Source organism: Hemiscyllium ocellatum, chromosome 48 (genome assembly GCF_020745735.1).
Source record: "Hemiscyllium ocellatum isolate sHemOce1 chromosome 48, sHemOce1.pat.X.cur, whole genome shotgun sequence".
Taxonomy (NCBI): domain Eukaryota; kingdom Metazoa; phylum Chordata; class Chondrichthyes; order Orectolobiformes; family Hemiscylliidae; genus Hemiscyllium; species Hemiscyllium ocellatum.
In genome coordinates this window covers 5,286,119-5,308,747 of record NC_083448.1, presented here as the reverse complement: position 1 = coordinate 5,308,747, position 22,629 = coordinate 5,286,119, and the positions used below count along the sequence as shown (strand labels likewise).

Below are 22,629 nucleotides of genomic sequence, written 5' to 3'. Positions count from 1 at the left end.
CCTCTTTTCTCCCTCCTTCCCTCCCTCCTCCTCCCTCCTCTCCCTCCCTCTTCTCTCCCTCCCTCCCTCCCTGTAGTATTTTCTGTGCATTGCCAGGGTCTGGGTTTGGAACTGCAGGGCATTGAGTTGTATCCCTGGACTTGAACCCAAGGGTGGGGGGCGCTGAGGGTTAGGGGTAAGAGGTTAAAGGTTGGCACACTGACTTCCCAGAGGGCGCCCTGGGTCGGCCTGGCTTGTGTGCCCTTTACAGTCAGGGGACCCCCCCCAAATGACTCATACCTGCCCTCTCCCCGAATACATACCCTCCCCACGCACACCCAACAACCCAGGGTGGCGGGTGTGGGGGGCAGTCTGGAACGGGCGATGCATGCTGTCCCGGGGTGGTCTGAGGGTGGCATTGGGGTATTAGCACCGTGGCACAGTTGGGGAGAGAGGGGTCATGGGCATCCCTGTGGCGGGGGGGGGGATGGGGGTGGGGGTGGGCGTCAATGTCAGAGAGCGTTTGTGTTGAGCAGGGGGAGGGAGAGTGCCTCTCAGTCCATGTGACTCCCGTCCCCGCCACCGTGGAAGAGGGGCGACGTCATGCCCGTCTCTCGGGTACAAGGCCGGGGGAGGGGGGCGGGCCATGAAGAGCTGGCTGTGGGGGGTGGGTGGGGAGGGGGCCGGGGTGAGGGAGGGTGGGTGGGGAGGGGGCCGGGGTGAGGGAAGGTGGGCGGTCGGGCCTAACGCTTCGACCTGAGCCTGAGGAGGAACTTGGGGGAAACGTGGATATCGGAAATCTCCGGCCCGGAGGTCGCGGGGTTGTGGGAGGGGGCCGGGCGCGTTCCGGCAGGGGATAGATTCCAGGCCGGAATATCGCCCGGGGGAGCGCGCAAACGAGGGGGGAGCCACCGTTTGAGGGTCGGTGACAGGAGGGCAGGCTAGGTTGGAGGGGCTGAACGGCCACTCAGCCGGCTGGAAGCTTACGCGGGAGGAGGCCTTTCCGCCCGTCAGTTCGCTGCTTTGTTACCAGGTCCGTCCTTGGTCTCTCTCTCTCTCTCTCTGCACCGCAGTCTCTCTCTCTCTCTCTCTTTCTGTTTGTAGGAGACCCCCTTGCTCCACTTCCATGAGTTGAGTGGGTCGGGGCCTGTTACTCATTTCGAGGCGACCTTATTGAAACAGACAAGATTCCGAGAGGGACTTGACAGGGGGGAGATGTGGAGAGGGTAGGCGCCGTGCTAATGCACCTCCGCTTTCGCTCTCGAGCAGGAGAGGGAGGTGAGCCCCCTGACACCCGCGACCCTTCACCCCCACCGTCTGACCCCCCTCCCACGAGCCCGTGAAACCATTCCCATTTTCCCATCCTCCTGAAAACGTTCCCATTTTCCCATCCTCCCTACTTCAGAGGGGTGGGGGAAGGACGAGGCAATCATTTGACCATCACACCTGGGGGGGGGTGAAAGGTCAGGGGTGAAAAGTCAGCAGTCCAACGCCAACAGCCCTATGGAAAACAGTTGCCCGCAATTTGTGTTTGGCATCGATTCCCAGGCCGCATCTGGCTCTCCAAACACACGGGGGTTAATCCTTGCAGGATTAAACTGTGGGCAAGGTTGCTCCTTCTCCTTTTCCCGTTTGGTGGGTGGGGGGGTTAGGATTCTGGCAAAGCAGGCCGCGGGGGGAACGACACAATGTTGGCCTTTAGGCCTCAGGCCCCAGTCCGGGCCTCGTTGCCACGCCAACCAGCCACTCCTCTAGAAGGCCTGATCGGGCCCAGTGGGCCCTGTGGGAGGAGTCACCGTTTCCAGGGAGACCTGCTGTGAGATGGGACCCAGGATGCAGTAGGTGACAATATTTTTAAATTTAAATCCTTTTGTCCTCAGACCTTGGGGAGGGGAGGGGAGGGGCCTGAATGTCCAGCCTGGGTGAGGCCCTGACCACGCTGGCCTCAAACTCCAGGCCCGGAACCGCCCTCCCTGAGCCACGTCAACGAAGAGGCCATGTCTCCCATTCTGTCGCCTGGGGAGAGCGCGTTGACCGCAAATTGGTTCCCGCTTCCATGAAAGGGTCCATTAGCTGTGTGGTACCCAGGCATCACACATGGGTATTGGTTAAAGGCGGAAATAAGATTTGCACGGTGAATAGGATCAAAATGGCCTCCATGTGCGCCCTCTGGCGGATACCCCCCACGTCTCAGACCCCACCATCCCCTCCCTGGCTCCTTTCCAATTGCAGGTTAACTCCGGTCCAGCTCGGGGTCCAGTGTAACCTAGTTCATGTGGCTGACGCCATGGCAACCATTTAAACATGGCCACCTGCAGCCAGAGTACAGAATTGGCCTCAGAAAGCAGCTGGACGAATCGGTGCCATCCTACGAAACAGGCTCCTGGATCTTTCTCATTGTGTGACAGCCTGACCGATTCCCCCACCACACCCTATCTCGGTATCTATCCCTGTCAGACTGCCGTCCCCTATTCCCCATTTCCCCAGTCTCTCAATCCCTCCAATCCCACACTCCAGTTTAGCCCCACACATCAGTGTCTGCAGCTTGCTCTCTCGAACTTTCTGTCTGCTGCCTGTCTGTCTGTCTCTCTCTCTCTATTTGTCTCTCCCTCTCTCTCTGTCTGCCTCTGTCTCTCTCTCCCTCTGTCTGTCTGTCTCTGTCTCTGTCTAACTCTGTCTCTGTCTCTCTCTCTCTCTCTGTATCTAATTCTCTGTCTCTCTCTAACTCTCTCTGTCTGTCTGTCTGTCTCTCTCTCTCTCTCCCTAACTCTGTCAGCCTCTCTCGCTCTGTCTAACTCTCTGTCTCTCTCTCTCTTTGTATCTCACTGACTCTCGCTCTCTCTAACTCTCTCCTGTCTCTCTCTGTATCTAACTGTCTCTCTCTCTCTAACTCTCTCTGTCTCTCTCTCTCTGTAACTCTCTCTGTCTCTCTCTCTCTGTATCTAACTCTCTGTCTCTCTCTCTCTCTAACTCTCTCTGTCTAACCTCTCTCTGTCTCTCTCTCTGTATCTAACTGTCTCTCTCTCTAACTCTCTCTGTCTCTCTCTCTCTCTAACTCTGTTAGTCTCTCTGTCTAAGTCTCTCTGTCTCTTTCTCTCTCTCTCTGTCTCTCTCTCTCTGTATCTAACTCTCTGTCTCTCTCTCTCTCTCTCTTACTCTCTCTCTCTGTGTAACTCTCTGTCTCTCTCTCTCTGTATCTAGCTCTGTCTCTCTAACTCTCTCTGTCTCTCTCGAACTCTGTTAGTCTCTCTGTCTAAGTCTCCCTGTCTCTCTCTAACTCTCTCTGTCTCTCTCTCTCTGTCTGACTCTCTGTATCTAACTCTCTGTCTGTCTCTCTCTCTCTAACTCTCTCTGTCTGTCTGTCTGTCTCTCTCTCTCCCTAACTCTGTCAGCCTCTCTCGCTCTGTCTCTCTGTCTCTCTCTCTCTTTGTATCTCACTGTCTCTCGCTCTCTCTAACTCTCTCCTGTCTCTCTCTGTATCTAACTGTCTCTCTCTCTCTAACTCTCTCTGTCTCTCTCTCTGTAACTCTCTCTGTCTCTCTCTCTCTCTCTCTCTGTATCTAACTCTCTGTCTCTCTCTCTAACTCTCTCTCTCTGTCTAACTCTCTCTGTCTCTCTCTCTGTATCTAACTGTCTCTCTCTCTAACTCTCTCTGTCTCTCTCTCTCTAACTCTGTTAGTCTCTCTGTCTAAGTCTCTCTGTCTCTTTCTCTCTCTCTCTGTCTCTCTCTCTCTCTCTGTATCTAACTCTCTGTCTCTCTCTCTCTCTCTCTTACTCTCTCTCTCTGTGTAACTCTCTCTGTCTCTCTCTCTGTATCTAGCTCTGTCTCTCTAACTCTCTCTGTCTCTCTTGAACTCTGTTAGTCTCTCTGTCTAAGTCTCCCTGTCTCTCTCTAACTCTCTCTGTCTCTCTCTCTCTGTCTCACTCTCTGTATCTAACTCTCTGTCTGTCTCTCTCTCTCTCTAATTCTCTCTGTCTGTCTGTCTCGAACTCTGTTAGTCTCTCTGTCTAAGTCTCCCTGTCTCTCTCTAACTCTCTCTGTCTCTCTCTCTCTGTCTCACTCTCTGTATCTAACTCTCTGTCTGTCTGTCTCTCTCTCTAACTCTCTCTCCCTCTCTCTGTATCTAACTCTGTCTCTCTCTAACTCTGTTAGTCTCTCTGTCTAAGTCTCCCTGTCTCTTTTTTTCTAACTCTCTGTCTCTCTCTCTCCCTTCATCACTCTCTCGCCCTCCCTTCGACTCTCTCTCCGTCTCTCTCCCTCCTGCTATCTCTGTCTGCTCCTCTTGCCCTCCTCCTTCTCTCTCTGTCTTTCCCCCTCCCTTCAACTCTCTCTGCCCCTCTCTCTGTTTCCGTCTGTCCCTCTATCTCTCTCTCCTGCGCTCTCTCACTCTCTCTCTGCCCCCGCGCAATCCTTCGCTCTTTCTCAGACTCTCTCTCCCCCTCACAGTCTCTCGGTCTCCCACGATCTCTCCTTCCTCCCTCTCTCTCTCCCCTCCCCCCCCCAACCCCTTCTCTCTGTCCCTCCCTCCCCCTCCCTAAACCGCTGACACAGATTGCATGGTCCTGTTTACCATGTGGTTCACAGACTGTCCCCCACCCCAGACCCTCAGCTCAAGGTTACAGTGTGATGTTTGTATACAGAAAGATGATAAGGACCCTGGTGTTCAGGAGGACAATGGTAAACACGACCCAGGATGGGGCAGGGAGGCAGGAGGCTGTGCTGTCTGTGTTGACAGAACACTGAGCACAAAGGCTCCACAGTTATCTATTCATCCCACAGCATTCTCTACTGTCAGCAGAGTCAGGCCTGTGTGTTTACAACAGCAGGGATTCCACACCGGATATTTCACTGTTAGAATCACCCCGTATTTACTGCAGAACTGACCCTCTGACAGTGCGGCCCTCACTCAGTACTGACCCTCCGACAGTGCGGCATTCCCTCAGCACTGACCCTCTGACAGTGCGGCACTCCCTCAGTACTGACCCTCCGACAGTGTGGCACTCTCTCAGTACTGACCCTCTGACAGTGCGGCACTCCCTCAGTACTGACCCTCCGACAGTGCGGCACTCCCTCAGCACTGACCCTCTGACAGTGCAGCACTCCCTCAGTACTGACCCTCTGACAGTGCGGCACTCCCTCAGTACTGACCCTCTGACAGTTGGGCACTCCCTCAGCACTGACCCTCCAACAGTGCGGCCCTCCCTCAGTACCGTTTCTCTGACAGTGCGGCCCTCCCTCAGTACCGTCTCTGACAGTGCGGCCCTCCCTCAGTACCGTCTCTGACAGTGCGGCCCTCCCTCAGTACCGTCTCTCTGACAGTACGGCCCTCCCTCAGTACTGTCTCTCTGACAGTACGGCCCTCCCTCAGTACCGTCTCTCTGACAGTGCGGCCCTCCCTCAGTACCGTCTCTCTGACAGTGCGGCCCTCCCTCAGTACCGTCTCTCTGACAGTGCGGCCCTCCCTCAGTACCGTCTCTCTGACAGTACGGCCCTCCCTCAGTACCGTCTCTCTGACAGTGCGGCCCTCCCTCAGTACCGTCTCTGACAGTGCGGCCCTCCCTCAGTACCGTCTCTCTGACAGTGCGGCCCTCCCTCAGTACCGTCTCTCTGACAGTGCGGCCCTCCCTCAGTACCCTCTCTGACAGTGCGGCCCTCCCTCAGTACCGTCTCTGACAGTGCGGCCCTCCCTCAGTACCGTCTCTCTGACAGTGCGGCCCTCCCTCAGTACCGTCTCTCTGACAGTGCGGCCCTCCCTCAGTACTGTCTCTGACAGTGCGGCCCTCCCTCAGTACCATCTCTCTGACAGTGCGGCCCTCCCTCAGTACCGTCTCTGACAGTGCGGCCCTCCCTCAGTACCCTCTCTGACAGTGCGGCCCTCCCTCAGTACCCTCTCTGACAGTGCGGCCCTCCCTCAGTACCGTCTCTGACAGTGCGGCCCTCCCTCAGTACCGTCTCTCTGACAGTGCGGCCCTCCCTCAGTACCGTCTCTCTGACAGTACGGCCCTCCCTCAGTACCGTCTCTGACAGTGCGGCCCTCCCTCAGTACCGTCTCTCTGACAGTGCGGCCCTCCCTCAGTACCGTCTCTCTGACAGTACGGCCCTCCCTCAGTACCGTCTCTCTGACAGTGCGGCCCTCCCTCAGTACCGTCTCTGACAGTGCGGCCCTCCCTCAGTACCGTCTCTGACAGTGCAGCCCTCCCTCAGTACCGTCTCTGACAGTGCGGCCCTCCCTCAGTACCCTCTCTGACAGTGCGGCCCTCCCTCAGTACCGTCTCTGACAGTGCAGCCCTCCCTCAGTACCGTCTCTGACAGTGCGGCCCTCCCTCAGTACCATCTCTCTGACAGTGCGGCCCTCCCTCAGTACCGTCTCTGACAGTGCGGCCCTCCCTCAGTACCCTCTCTGACAGTGCGGCCCTCCCTCAGTACCCTCTCTGACAGTGCGGCCCTCCCTCAGTACCGTCTCTGACAGTGCGGCCCTCCCTCAGTACCGTCTCTCTGACAGTGCGGCCCTCCCTCAGTACCGTCTCTCTGACAGTACGGCCCTCCCTCAGTACCGTCTCTGACAGTGCGGCCCTCCCTCAGTACCGTCTCTCTGACAGTGCGGCCCTCCCTCAGTACCGTCTCTCTGACAGTACGGCCCTCCCTCAGTACCGTCTCTCTGACAGTGCGGCCCTCCCTCAGTACCGTCTCTGACAGTGCGGCCCTCCCTCAGTACCGTCTCTGACAGTGCAGCCCTCCCTCAGTACCGTCTCTGACAGTGCGGCCCTCCCTCAGTACCGTCTCTGACAGTGCGGCCCTCCCTCAGTACCGTCTCTGACAGTGCAGCCCTCCCTCAGTACCGTCTCTGACAGTGCGGCCCTCCCTCAGTACCCTCTCTGACAGTGCGGCCCTCCCTCAGTACCGTCTCTGACAGTGCGGCCCTCCCTCAGTACCGTCTCTGACAGTGCGGCCCTCCCTCAGTACCGTCTCTGACAGTGCGGCCCTCCCTCAGTACCGTCTCTGACAGTGCGGCCCTCCCTCAGTACCCTCTCTGACAGTGCGGCCCTCCCTCAGTACCGTCTCTGACAGTGCGGCCCTCCCTCAGTACCGTCTTTGACAGTGCAGCCCTCCCTCAGTACCGTCTCTGACAGTGTGGCCCTCCCTCAGTACCACCTAACCCTGTCACTACTGGCCCTGGTGCTGAATATCGCCACGTTGGCCGGTCCTGTCTCACATTACTGTTTGAACTTGCTGGTCTTGTGAACCTTTCTGAAGGCACTCTCCCTGAACAAAGCTCCCTCTCTCTCTCTCTCTCTCTCAACCTCCCTAGTCTCCTGTCTCTGCTCCACCTCATAGTTTCCAACTCCCCTTTCCTCAGAATCACCCTCTCCTCCATTGGCTAGCTCTCCCCTTCGACCCCCTCCCTCACTCCCTCTCTGTCGCAGAAATATACTCATGGCTTTAACACCAACCCTTTGGCAACAGTGTTTCTGAGCTTTGGTTTGAATGTCATTTCCACAGACAAGACTCTGTAAGGAGGTCACTCTCAAGGCTTTGGCCTCCATCTTAGTTTTAGTCAGACTGTGCCTCATCATTGGGTCCTGGGGAGAGTTGCTGAACAAAGAGCCCTTGGAGTGCAGGTTCATAGCTCCTTGAAAGTGGAGTCGCAGGTAGATAGGATAGTGAAGGCGGCGTTTGATATGCTTTCCTTTATTGGTCAGAGTATTGAGTACAAGAGTTGGGAGGTCATGTTGCGGCTGTACAGGACATCAGTTAGGCTATTTTTGCAATATTGCATGCAATTCTGGTCTCCTTCCTATCGGAAAGATGTTGTGAAAGCGAGTTTAGAGAAGATTTGTAGCTCAGGTTGAGTAGGTTGGCTCGCTGAGCTGGCAGGTTCATTTTCAGACGTTTTGTCACCATACTAGGTAACATCTTCAGTGGGCCTCAGGCGAAGCACTGCTGATAATTCCTGCCTTCTGTTTATATGTTTGTGTTTCTTTGGGTTGGTGATGTCATTTCCTGTGGTGAAGTCACTTCCTGTTCCTTTTCTCAGGGGGTGGTAGATGGGAGTCCAACTCGATGTGTTTGTTGATCGAGTTCCGGTTGGAATGCCATGCTTCTAGGAATTCTCGTGCGTGTCTCTGCTTGGCTTGTCCCGGGATGGATGTGTTGTCCCAGTCGAAATGGTGTCCTTCCTCATCCGTATGTGAGGATACTAGTGAGAGAGGTTCAGGTCGTATGGTGGCTAGTTGGTGTTCAGGTATCCTGGTGGCTAGTTTTCTGCCTGTGTGTCCAATGTAATGTTTGTTACAGTCCTTGCTCAGTATTTTGTAAATGACATTTAGCTTTCGATGTCCGTATAGGGTCTTTCAAGTTCATTAGCTGTTGTTTTAGTGTGTTGGTGGGCTGACCAAGGGGTCTGAGTCGTCTGGCAGTCATTTCCGAGATGTCTTTGATGTAGGCTAAGGCTCCTGGACGCAGCTTGTCTGCTTATTGGGTTTGTTGCTGAGAAATCTGTGTTCATTGGGTACCCATTCGTTTATCGTATACACGGAATAGGTGATTTTCCTCTGCTCTGCGTAGTTCTGCTGTGCTGCAGTGTGTGATGGCTCGTGGAATAATATTCTGATGTTTGTGGGTGTTGGGGTGATTGCTTCTGTAGTTCAGTACCCGGTCCGTATGTGTTGTTTTCCTGTAGATGCTGGTTTGAAGTTACCCATGACATCGAGGAATGGCAGTTTGTTGAGTTTTTTTTGCCTCCTCTTTAGTGAATTTTATGCCAGGAAGGGTATTATTGATGGTCTTGAAGGTTTCTGTGCTGTCCCTCTCTGCGAGTGACCATTCACTGAGCTGCGGTGATTTATGGCAGAACGCTTTCGGTTTGTCGGACACTCACCTTCCGTCCTGTTTCATTCTTTGGCAAGATCACGGTTTGGTCAAGTCGCCTGCTCATCAGGACCCCGTGCAAGAGTGCCCTGTTTAGAAAGGGGGAACACCGGTATTCGCTGCGAGGGGCAGAGGGTGCTGATTGGTTGGCAAGCCGACTCTGATTAGCCAATGTGGTGCCACGCTGAAGGCGGGAGAGGAGTGGCACCCTCCACTCAAAACCCGAACGTGGACGGTGTAGAGGGAGCTTTACTCTGTATCTAACCCCGTGCTGTCTCTGTCCTGGGAGTGTGTGATAGGGGACAGTGTAGAGAGAGCTTAACTCTGTATCTAACCCCGTGCTGTCTCTGTCCTGGGAGTGTTTGATGGGGACAGTGTAGAGGGAGCTTAACTCTGTATCTAACCCTGTGCTGTCCCTGTCCTGGGAGCGTGTGATAGGGGACAGTGTAGAGAGAGCTTTACTCTGTATCTAACCCTGTGCTGTCTCTGTCCTGGGAGTGTTTGATGGGGGACAGTGTAGAGAGAGCTTTACTCTGTATCTAACCCCGTGCTGTCTCTGTCCTGGGAGTGTTTGATGGGGACAGTGTAGAGGGAGCTTAACTCTGTATCTAACCCTGTGCTGTCCCTGTCCTGGGAGTGTGTGATGATGGGACAGTGTAGAGAGAGCTTTACTCTGTATCTAACCCGTGCTGCCTCTGTCCTGGTAGTGTGAGATGATGGGACAGTGTAGAGAGAGCTTTACTCTGTATCTAACCCGTGCTGCCTCTGTCCTGGTAGTGTGAGATGATGGGACAGTGTAGAGAGAGCTTTACTCTGTATCTAACCCTGTGCTGTCCCTGTCCGGGAGTGTTTGATGGGGGACAGTGTAGAGAGAGCTTTACTCTATATCTAATCCCGTGCTGTCCCTGTCCTGGGAGTGTTTGATGGGGGACAGTGTAGAGGCAGCTTTACTCTGTATCTAACCCCGTGCTGTCCCTGTCCTGGGAGTGTTTGATGGGGACAGTGTAGAGAGACCTTTACTCTGTATCTAACCCCGTGCTGTCCCTGTCCTGGGAAGTGTTTGATGGGGGGACAGTGTAGAGAGAGCTTTCCTCAGTATCTAACCCGGTGCATTCCGTGCTCTGGGAGTGGTTAGTCTGAGTGAACATTTGTCTGAATCCTGGATCAGAAATGGGTTGGAATATGAGTCTGCTCCCACTCTAATGGGAGTGTGGCTGTGACAGCTCCACCCAGTAAAACATGCAGCAGTGGGATTTCTCGAACTGTACACAGTCTTTGCAAGGCTGGGTGGGGACCACTGTTGGTGTAATGAGACGACTGATATTCCAATTAGCCGCAGACATTAAGTGTTGCTTTGGGGGGGAACTCCTATCATTGGCATGAGGTAGCTTTCAAGTTGGACTCTCACACACTGTCTCACACACTCTCACTCTTACACACACTCTCTCTCCCTCACACACACTCTCTCTCACACACGCACTCTCTCCCTCACTTACACTCTCTCTCACACACGCTCTCTCTCCCTCACACACACTCTCTCTCACACACGCACACTCTCTCACACACACTCTCTCACACACGCACACTCTCATTCACACACACACTCTCTCACATACACACTCTCTCACATACACACTCTGTCCCTCACGTACACTCTCTCACACACGCTCTCTCTCCCTCACGCACACTCTCTCTCTCACACACGCACTCTCTCTCTCACACACGCACTCCATCACATACACTCTCTCTCTCAAACACGCACACACACTCTCACACATGCACACTCTCTCACTCACACACGCTCTCTCTCACACACTCTCTCTTACACATGCACACTCTCTCACACACACTCTCTCACACACGCTCTCTCTCACTCACACACTCTCTCACACACACACTCTCTCTCACACACTCTCTCTTACACACACACACTCTCTTACACATGCACACTCTCTCACACATGCTCTCTCTCACTCACACACACTCTCTCACACACACACTCTCTCACACACACACACTCTCTCACACACACTCTCATTCACACACACACTCTCACACACACACACTCTCACACACACACACTCTCACACACACACTCTCTCACACATGCTCTCTCTCACTCACACACACTCTCTCACACACACTCTCTCACACACTCTCTCTTACACACGCACACTCACACACACACTCTCTTACACACACACTCACACACACACACACTCTCACACACACACACACACTCTCTCACACACACTCTCTCACACACTCTCTCTTACACACGCACACTCACACACACACTCTCTTACACACACACACACTCTCACACACACACACACTCTCACACACACACACACTCTCTCACACACACACTCTCTCACACACACACTCTCTCACACATGCACAATCTCTCACTCACACACACTCTCTCTCTCACACACTCTCTCACACATGCTCTCTCTCACTCACACACGCTCTCTCACTCACACACTCTCTCTTACACACGCACACTCTTTCACACATGCACACTCTCTCACACACGCTCTCTCTCACACACACAATCTCTCTCTCTCTCACACTCTCTCTTACACACACACACTCTCTCACACACGTTCTCTCTCACTCACACACACACTCTCTCACACACGCAGTCTCTCACACATGCTCTCTCTCACTCACACACACTCTCTCTTACACACGCACACTCTCTCACACACGCACTCTCTCACACACGCACTCTCTCACACACGCACACTCTCTCTCACACACACACTCTCACTCACACACACACTCTCACTCACACACACAATCTCTTACACACTCTCTCTCACACAAACTCTCTTATACACACACTCTCTCTTACACACACACTCTCTCTCACACACACTCTCTCTCTCACACACACACATGTTCTCTCTCTCACACTCTCTCACACACGCACATTCATTCACACACACACTCTCTCACACACGCACACTCTCACTCACTCTCTCTTACACACACAATCTCTCTCACACGCTCTCTCTTACACACGCACACTCTCACACACACTCACTCTCTCACACACTGTCTCACACACGCACACTCTCACACACTCACATACATGCACTCTCCCTCACACGCACACTCTCTCTCTCTCACTCACAAACACACACACTCTCTTACACACACTCTCTCTCTCACACAAACTCTCTTATACACACACTCTCTCTCTTACACACACTCTCACTCACACACACATTCTCTCTTACACACACTCTCACTCTCACACACACTCTCACACACACTCTTTCTCTCACACACACACGTTCTCTCTCTCACACACGCACACTCTCACACACTCACACAAGCACACTCTCATTCACACACACACTCTCTCTCACACACGCACACTCTCTCACACACGCTCGCATTCTCTCACACACACACTCGCGCTCTCTCTCTCACACACACACGTTCTCTCTCTCTCACACACGCACACTCTCTCTCATACACTCACACTCTCATTCACACACACTCTCTCACACACACTCTCTCTCTTACACACGCACACTCTCTCACACACACACTCTCTCTCTCACTCACACACACTCTCTTACACACACTCTCACTCACACACATTGTCTCACACACACACTCTCTCTCACACACACACACTCTCTCACACACATTCTCTCTCACACACACACACACGTTCTCGCTCTCACGCACACGCTCTCTCTCACACACACACACGCTCTCTCTCTCGCACACACGCTCTCTCTCTCTCTCACACACACACTCTCTCTCACACACACACACACGCGCTCTCTCTCACACACACACACACGCACACACACACACGCTCTCTCTCTCACACGCACACACGCTCTCTCTCACACACACTCTCATACACAGACTCTCTCCCACACACACTCTCTCTCGCACACTCTCTCATACACACGCACTCTCTCACACTCACACACACATGCTCTCTCACACATTCTCATACACACACTCTCTCTCTCTCACACACGCACACACACTGTCACACACATGCTCTTTCTCTTACACACACACATATACACACACACACGCTTTCTCTCACACACACACACTCTCACACTCTCTCATACACACTCTCACACACACACACACAAACTCTGTCACACACACACCCACTCTCACACACACTCTCAAGCACTCACACACAAACACAACTCAGACACTCACATACACACGCACACAGACAGATACACACACTCATGTGCACACATGCATAACTGTCTCACACACACACACACACTCTCATACACATACATTCTTACACAGAAACACACACACACTCCTGAGTACGCACAAACACACACAACTCACACACACTCACATAAACATACATACACATATGTAAACACTCACACAGAAACACACACACACTCCTGTGCACACACAAACACGCACAAATCACATTCTCACACACAGGCACATACACTTTGATACACATACACACACACACACAAAATCTGATACAGTCTCCTACACACTGACACATACACACTCTGTCACACATTTTGTCCTTAAAATATTGCCGTTGACGATCTTCACTGGAGCGCGGAAACCCCCACCCTACTGCCCGTTGAATACTTTCACATTTGATCAGGACCGGATTGCAAGAGTGCCAAGTCGCACCCGACAGGGGTGGGTGGGGTGGGTCAGGCAGAAAGACGAGATGGGGGCCACTCTTGCTCCCACGCACCACGTTTGCGACCGCAGGCGGTGTTTGTGGTTTCAGCCGGGGCCTGGAATTTGTGTAGCTGCCCAAAGCGTTTGCGTTTGTGCCGCTGTGACGTGGTGCCCCTCACCGGACCCACTGCCGTTTTCCCCATCACGAACAGCCCTGCAATAATGAACACCCCTGACCCCACTTCGCTGTCCGGTAACGGAGCCAGAGGTGAAGGGGTCAGTAGGAATGGCCGTCCCGTTTTCGCCAACGAAGGGTCCCCCCCCCCAACCACGCTCAGGAGTCTCTCTGTTCTCTGCAGTAAAAAAAAACACACTTTCAGCTTGAAGAAGGCCAGCTGGTCTCTCCTTCTGTTGCGAGGAGCTGTGATTTTTCAGCCGATAAGTCAGAGGCCAGTTCCTAAGCGATCAGGCCACCTTGACGTTCTGGATGACCTGAGAAAGGACGTCGAGAAGGACGAGAGTCACCTCAGTCAACCCTTGTGAACTGGAACCGCCGAGTCTTCCCCTCCATCCACAGCACCCGCGCTACCTCTTCTCTCGAGCTGAAGAGAGCTCACGGCTGTTTATTTGATGTCTTGCTCCCTAGAGTAAAATCAGTAGACATCTTGAATACTGATGCATTCTCTCTCTCTCTCTCTCTCTTTCTCTGCCTGCTGCTGGGAAGCTATTGAAATACAGGGATACCCCTCCCCCGCTGTTTGAAAGCTCTCTTTTACCAAGGACCTACATTGGTTCCTGGCGTCGCAAGCCGAAAGAAATCCAATGAGGATTTTCACTTCTACGAGAAAGGGTGCGATTCTTCCCAGATAAATCAATGCTTCTTCGCTTTACGCCATTTTGGCTTACGAAAGGTTTCATGGGAACGTTCTACCTTCGGATAACAGGGGTGGGGGAAACCTGTATGGTTCGGTTGTGTATTCCAGAGTCTGGCTTCCATGTCGATCCGAGCTGAAAACCTGCAGATGAACCTTTCACGTCCGCCATTTATTGTAGGGGTGCAAATTGGGGTGGCACAGTGGTTAGCACCACTGCCTCACAGCACCAGGGATCCGGGTTCAATTCCCACCTCAGGCGACTATCTGTGTAGAGTAAGTACATTCTCCCCGTGTCTGCGTGGGTTTCCTCCGGGTGCTCCGGTTTCCTCCCACGGTCCAAAGATGTGCAGATCAGGTAAATTGGCTATGCTCATAGTGTTAGGTGCAATAGTCAGAGGGAAAATGGATCTGGGTGGGTAACTCCTTGGATGGTCAGTATGGACCTGTTGGGCCGAAGGGCCTGTTTCCACACTGTAGGGAATCTAATCTAAACTCTAATCAAGTTCAGTCAATTCCCAGAAATACCTTTGAGTCAGACATTGAGTGAGTTGAAGTTGGCGTGCTGTGTGGTCAGGTGACCCCTGCATCCATCTTTGCGCCATTATCCATCCTTTTTCAGAGACCATTTTATGCCGGGAACATCTTTGGTGTTAAAATCCGATGATGGAAGCTTGAGAATTGGTCGTCCGTTGTTGATCTATGACGCGTATGATTAGAATCATTAGATTACTTACAATGTGGAAACAGGCCCTTCGCCCAACAAGTCCACACCGACCCGCCGAAGCGCAACCCACCCAGACCCCCTATATTTACCACTTAGCCAACACTATGGGCAATTTAGCATGGCCAATTCATCTGGCCAGCACATCTTTGGACTGTGGGAGGAAACCGGAGCACCCGGAGGAAACCCACGCAGACACGGGGAGAACGTGCAAACTCCACACAGTCAGTCGCCTGAGTCGGGAATTGAACCCAGGTCCCTGGCGCTGTGAGGCAGCAGTGCTAACCACTGTGCCACCGTGCTGCCCAACCACTGTGCCACCGTGCTGCCCAACCACTGTGCCACCGTGCTGCCCTTTCAGTGGAAGCCAACCCCATTTGGGGTCGTTTCCATTACACCCCTTGCCCATCCCCCACCCCACCCCTCAGACACTCAGCCATTCCTTCAGTGTCGCCGGGTCAGAATCCTGGGACACCCCCCCCCCCCCCCTCAGGCCACTGTGTGGGGGGGTCCCCTGCATCACACGTGGTTCAAAATGGCGGTTCATCCCCACCTTCTCAAGGGGGTGATTAGGTGGGGTAACAGGGCAATAAAGGCTGGGCCCATCATGAGGCGTCTGCAGCAGCGAGCGTGGGTTCAGACAGAACATTCCGGTCTCCCTCGCAAACACCGGGCAAGGCAGTGCTTGTGTTTTCTTGATGACTCGGCAGTTTCCCCCGTTCTTTTTCCGAAAGACAATTGGATTCTTGTTCCGTCTCCAAGCCAAGAAAGCAGGCCCTTTGTTGCGTTTCCAGCCCTGGCCTTCTCTCAGTAACGTTTTGTTCCGACAGCGAACGCTGACGGAGAGGGATTGTTGGCTCTGACCTCATCTGGATCCGTTCCATATCTCCCGAAGCAGAGAAACAGCCATTTTTCTTTCAGAGTGGAGAGAGAGAGAGAGAGAGTCGGACAGGGAGGTCAGGGTGTGGAGAGGGACCCCTTCCCTCCTGCGGGCTTGCTTTCGTTTCTATGACGACAAGGATGCAAGATCCAGGAGCAGGCCCCACTTCGAGTCTGCCCTGCCGGGATCATGGCTGAAATTTCTCGCGGACTCAGATCCCACCCTCTCCCCCCTTCATTCCTTTACGGTTCCAAAAATGATCGATCCCGGCGTTAAAAACATTCCCTGAGGAGGCCTCAACCACTTCACTGATTCCCAACCCTCTGGGTGAAGAGGTTCCTCCTCAATCTGCTCCCTCCCTCCTCATTTGGAGGCTATACCCTCTTGTCCCAGTTTCACTGACCAGTGGAAACATCCTCTCTACCTCTATCCGATCAATTCCCTTCACAATTTTATCTGTTTCTGTAAGATGCCCCCTCATTCTTCGAGTATAGTCCCAGTCTACTCCGGTCTCTCCTCATGAACTGAACCCCTCAAATCCGGAATCAACCTCCCCTGCACCCCCTCCAGTTCCTGTCCAAGTGAGGAGGGGAGGTTTGGAGTTGAGAAGGACGAAGGGGGATCCAATCAAGACTGACCACACCGAGAGCCCTGGAGAGCATGGATGTGGGGAAGATATTCCCAGAAATAGGAGACACCAGGACCCAAGAGCACAGCCTCAGAGCGAAGGGACTGAGATGGGGAGGAATTTCTTTATTCGGAGTCATAGAGATGTACGGCACGGAAACAGACCCTTCGGTCCAACCCGTCCATGCCAACCCAGAGATCCCAACCCAATCTAGTCCCACCTGCCAGCACCCGGCCCCTATCCCTCCAAACCCTTCCTATTCATATCCCCATCCAAATGCCTCTGAAATGTTGCAATTGTACCAGCCTCCACCACTTCCTCTGGCAGCTCATTCCTTACACGTACCACCCTCTGTGTGAAAAAAGGTGCCCCTTAACTCTCTTTTATATCTTACCCCTCTCACCCTAAACCTATGCCCCTCTAGTTCTGGACTCCCCCACCCCAGGGATAGGACTTTGTCTATTTATCCTATCCATGTCCCTCATGATTTTATAAACCTCTATAAGGTCACCCCTCAGCCTCCGACGCTCCAGGGAAAACAGCCCCAGCCTGTTCAGCCTCTCCCTGTAGCTCAAACCCTCCAACATCCTTGTAAATCCTTTCTGAACCCTTTCAAGTTTCCCAACATCTTTCTTACAGAGGGATTGCAGAGTAGGTGGGGAGCAGAGGGATACAGATCCTCAGGAATGGCCTCCAGATGTCCTGGTGTTGTGCGTTTTGTCGGTTTCTGGAATTAATGCTCTTCCTGTTTCGCTCCCCACCAGCCATCTACAACTATGACGCTGCGCAGGGACCCCCTGAACTGTCGCTCCAAGTGGGGGACACTGTCCGCATCCTCGAAACCCACGAAGGTATGTTCTCTGCTGGCCCTGGACCGCGACCCTCACCCCTCCTGCCCCACCATCTCACCCCTACCCCTTCCTGTACTCCATCCCCCACCAGATTCCCAGGCTCCAACCTCACTGGGGTTCGGGGTACACTTTACACTCTGTAAGAACGGTGCGGAACATTCAGAAATAAAAAATTCAGCCCTTCCCCACTATCAACATCCTGGGGGTTACCGTCCCCAACAAGAGAGAATCTAACCATCGTCCCCTTGACATTCAATGGTGTTACCATCACTGAAGCCCCCCCCACTATCAACATCCTGGGGGTTACCATTGACCAGAAACTGAACTGGACCAGCCCCGTATAAACACAGCGGCTACAAGAGCAGGTCAGAGGCTGGGAATCCTGCAGCGAGTAATTCCTTTCCTATTCATATACCCATCAGATGCCTTTTAAATATTACAATTGTACCAGCCTCCACCACTTCCTCTGGCAGCTCATTCCATACACGTACCACCCTCTGTGTGAAAATGTTCCCCCTTCGGTCTCTTTTATATCTTTCCCCTCTCACCCTAAACCTATGCCCCTCTAGTTCTGGATTCCCCCACCCCAGGAAAAAGACTTTGCCTATTTATGCTATCCATGTCCCTCATGATTTAGTAAACCTCTATAAGGTCACCCCTCAGCCTCCGAAGCTCCAGGGAAAACAGCCCCAGCCTATTCAGCCTCTCCCTGTAGCTCAAACCCTCCAACCCTGGCAACATCCTTGTAAATCTTTTCTGAACCCTTTCAAGTTTCACAACATCTTTCCGATAGGAAGGAGACCAGAATTGCACGCAATATTCCAACAGCGGCCTAACCAATGTCCTGTACAGCCACAACATGACCTCCCAACTCCTGTACTCAATACTCTGACTAATAAAGGAAAGCATACCGAACGCCTTCTTCACTATCCTATCTACCTGTGACTCCACTTTCAAGGAGCCATGAACCTGCACTCCAAGGTCTCTTTGTTCAGCAACACTCCCCAGGATCTTACCATTAAGTGTATAAGTCCTGCTAAGATTTGCTTTCCCAAAGCGCAGCACCTCGCATTTATCCGAATTAAACTCCATCTGCCACTTCTCAGCCCATTGGCCCATCTGACTGAGATCTCATTGCATTTCTGAGGTAATCTTCTTCGCTGTCCACTACACCATCAATTTCAACCTAATGTTGCAGACCGGAGGGTATTGATAAGTGAGTTGTGGCTCAGTTTGTACAGATGTGCAAATGGTAATGGGAGGGAGGGTTGATAAGGGTGACCCCATAGATGTCGTGTATGGAGATTCTCCAAAAACAAAATCCTCCTTAACCAGCGACTGGAGTTAAATGTCCAACAACTTCAGCGATTCAGGGGGTGCTGTTGTGAAACAGGTCAAAGGGCAAGATAAGCACAGACAGTAGTGGGCAGCGATGTGGCGCCAGGGCGCGTTGCCTTTGCTGCACGTTCCCTGTTTCAGTGCACAGCTCCTGGCACGATTCCACGCCCAGCGCCCAGCCTCCGCACCATCTCCAGGCCCACTCTGGCCATCTCCCGTCGCGAGGGGACAGACCTGTCTTTTAAGAGCGGGCATCAGCATACGGCGCTGGGGATGGGGCTCAGGAGATGCCCAGGTGGGCACGATTCCCTACCCGCCCACCTCCCAGTGGATCAGCATCCATCCCTACCATCTTTCAGAACACACCGTTTGGCACTCACCTCAATCTCTCTCTCTCTCTCTCTCCTTCCACAGGCTGGTACAGAGGCTACAGTCTTCGCAATAAATCCAAGAAGGTACTGTGATTTTCCGTTTACATGAATTGAATTTTTGTCACATCTACCGAAAAGCTTTTGTCTTGCCAGCAATACAGGCCGATCGCAGAGTTAAGGAGCGTAGATAAGTAAATAATAGGTAAACAGCGGCAAAAATAAAAACACAGGGACAGGGGAATGTTAAGGGTTTGCGAGTCCATTCAGTGTCTAACCAGAGGAGGGTAGAAACTGTTCCTACACCGGCTGGTGTGTGGGTGTTCAGCCTTCTGTACCTTCTCCCCCGATGGTAGAGGCTGTAGAAAAACATTGCCAGGGTGGGATGGAGCTTTGAGAAGGCTGCCCGGCCTTTCCCTGACAGCGGGGCCTGGGAGATGGATCCTGTAGCTGGGAGGTTGGGCCTTTGTGATTGTCCGGGCCGAGTCCACCCCTCTCTGTAACCGTCTCCCATCTTGAATTGGGTACACGGTTGGCATTACCGGGGCGCGATACACCCAGACAGAACGCTCTGGATGGCGCACCTATAAAAGTTGGCCAGGGTACTCGCCACATTTCCTCAGCTTCCTGAGGGAGAAGAGACGTTGTTAGGTCGGTGTAACCGGTGCGTCCACATGAAGAGTCCAAGTTGTTGTGGATGACCTACTCCCAGGAGCTTGACACTCTCCACTCGTTCCACCTCTGAGCTGTTAATGTGTAGTGGGAGGGCATGAGTACCATCCCGCTGGATATCAATAGAGCTCCTTGGTTTTGCCGACATTGAGAGCTGTTCTCAGCCAGGTCTTCCATCTCCCGTCTGTCGTCTGTTTCATCTGAGATTTGACCGACTGTGGTGGTGTCATCAGCGAAGGTGTGGATGGCATCAGTCTGGTATTTGGCGCAAAAATCCCTCTTTACTGTAACACCCTCTGACGCCTTTCAGACTGTCTAGTGGTTTCCTGCCTCTGTGGTGATCAAACCGGCTCTTACCTCGGGAAGAAATCTCAAATCCAGGACGTCTGTGCGGGACATATCTCCTCACGGTACTCTCCTAGCCCCAGCCATCGAATCCCAACAGTGTGGAAGCAGGGTCTTCGGCCTAATAAGTCCACACCGAAGAATAGCTCACTCAGACCCACTCCACCGCCCCCACCCTCCCCCAACCCCATCTTCAGCTGCTTTCTCAATGACCTTCCCTCCATCACAAGGTCAGGAATAGGGACGGTCGCTGATGATTGCACAGTGTTCAGCACCATTCGCGACTGCTCAGGTACGGAGGCATTCCGTGCTCAAAACCGACAAGATCTGGGCAATATCCAGGCTTGGACTGACCAGTGACAATCACGTTCATGCCACGCAGATGCCAGGCTATGACCATCTCCAACAGGAGACAATCTAACCATTGCCCGTTTGATGTTCAATGGTGTTACCATCACTGAATCCCCCCACTATCAACATCCTGGGGGTTACCGTCTCCAACAAGAGAGAATCTAACCATCGCCCCCTTGATGTTCAATGGTGTTACCATCACTGAATCCCCCCCTCTATCAACATCCTGGGGGTTACCGTCTCTAACATGAGAGAATCTAACCACTGCCTCCTTGGCATTCAATGGTGTTACCATCACTGAATCCCCCCACTATCAACATCCTGGGGGTTACCATCTCCAACAAGAGAGAATCTAACCATCGCCCCTTTGACGTTCAATAGCATTACCATCCCTCCCACTATCAGCATCCTGGGGGTTACCATTGACCAGAAACTGAACTGGACCAGCCCCATATAAACACAGCAGCTACAAGAGCAGCTCAGAGGCTGGGAATCCTGCAGCGAGTAACTCCCCTCCTGACTCCCCCCAAAACCTGTCCCCACCATCGACAAGGCCCAAGTCAGGAGGGTGTGTGAGGGAATACTCCCCACTTGCCCTGGATGGGGGAGGGGGGAGGTAGGAGAACCATTGAGCTGGGGCAGGTCTTCAGAGTCTGGACAAGGATTCTAAACCGTTTAACTGGTGTGTTCTTTCTTTTGCCCCTGTCTCTGGGCACTTTGCAGGGCATTTTCCCCGCCACCTACATTCACTTGAAAGAGACGAAGGTGGAAGGAGCAAGGTGAGGATAACACTTCTGTGCCCGGGCCCGCACTGCGCCACTCCCAGTCTCCACAGCCTCCCCTGTCCCTTGCCTCCTTGGGTGCCAGGGAATTCGCCGTCCTCTGCGTCCAATTTGCCCCGGGCACCCGCCTGCGTTGGCGTTCCGCTGCCACCCTGGCAGTACACTCCTCCTCCAGCGAACTCCCCCCCACCACCCACCAATCCCGGGTTCCCCCAGCCCCACCCCCCGTCATACACCCCTTCAGCCCCCCTGGTGCCCTCCAGCATGGCACCCTGTGCCCGAGTGACTTGCAGCTTCCAAACAGCCCCTGGGCGCAACGGGCGTTTCGCTCGTGACTTGGCGTTCCCGCCTGGCGCACGCGAGGTGGAAACTTCAAATTCCCCCCCCATGGTTTATTTGAACCCCTCCTCCCACCCCCCCCCCCGCTCACCCTTACAGCCAGGTTCATCACGCACCTCATCTGCCAACCCACCCCCCACCACCACCACCCGACAAATGACTTGCCACTTCAGTGCCCGCTCTGTCCGAGAAACCGGCACTTCCTGCGCCATCGACACGGGGCGACGGGCTGGAGGAGGGCGTTGGCACAAGTGCGTTTGGCGCGACGGGGTCTTGGCGCCTGTCGGCAGCTGCTAACCAGGCGTCTCCGTCCAGGCGGCAGGAGGGGACGGTCATCGCTGGAGAGATGCCCTTGGTCCAGGAGCTCACTACCACCCTGCGGGAGTGGGGGGTCATCTGGCACCAGCTGTACCTGGTAAGAATTGGCGGGGCTGGGGGAGGGGGGAGGGAGAGCGACCCAGCATGGCCGTGTGCTCTGCGGTGGGCGACAGTGTGAGGGATGGCACCCAGAGGGATGGCACCCTGAGGGATGGCACCCAGAGGGATGGCGATTGTTGGTTGAATCCCCCGTGGTCACCCTGGGCAATGTTGCTGGGATTTCACCCACGTGTCTGACACCCACCCACGCTCCAGGAGCTGCTCTCACTCACACTCTCTCTGTCCCTCTCTCTCTCTGTCTCTCTTTCTCTCCATCTGTCTCTTACTTTGCCTCTTTCACTGTCTCTCTCACTCTCCTGTCTCTCTCTGTCTGTCTCTCCCTGTCTCTCTGACTCTCTCTCTCTCTCCCCTGTCTCTCTCCTGTCTCTCTCTCTCTCCCCTGTCTCTCTCCTGTCTCTCTCTCTCTCTCCCCTGTCTCTCTCCTGTCTCTCTCTCTCTCTCACGGTCTCTCTCTCTCCTGTCTCTCTCTCGCTCTCTCTGTCTCTTTCTCTCTCTGTCTCTCTCTCTCTCTCTCTCTCTCTATCTCCTGTCTCT

General features: G+C 53.6%; 1 protein-coding gene across 1 annotated transcript in view; it reads left to right on the top strand.

Moving 5' to 3' along the window:
* The window catches only part of LOC132837003 (dedicator of cytokinesis protein 5-like), a 95,049-nt gene that overhangs the window by 1,249 nt on the left and 71,171 nt on the right, over positions 1-22,629 (top strand). Inside the window, exons 2-5 of the mRNA XM_060856630.1 lie at positions 17,376-17,462; positions 19,215-19,255; positions 21,260-21,315; positions 21,973-22,072. Of these exons, the coding sequence (XP_060712613.1) occupies positions 17,376-17,462; positions 19,215-19,255; positions 21,260-21,315; positions 21,973-22,072 (284 nt within the window). The remainder of the gene's footprint in view (positions 1-17,375; positions 17,463-19,214; positions 19,256-21,259; positions 21,316-21,972; positions 22,073-22,629) is intronic.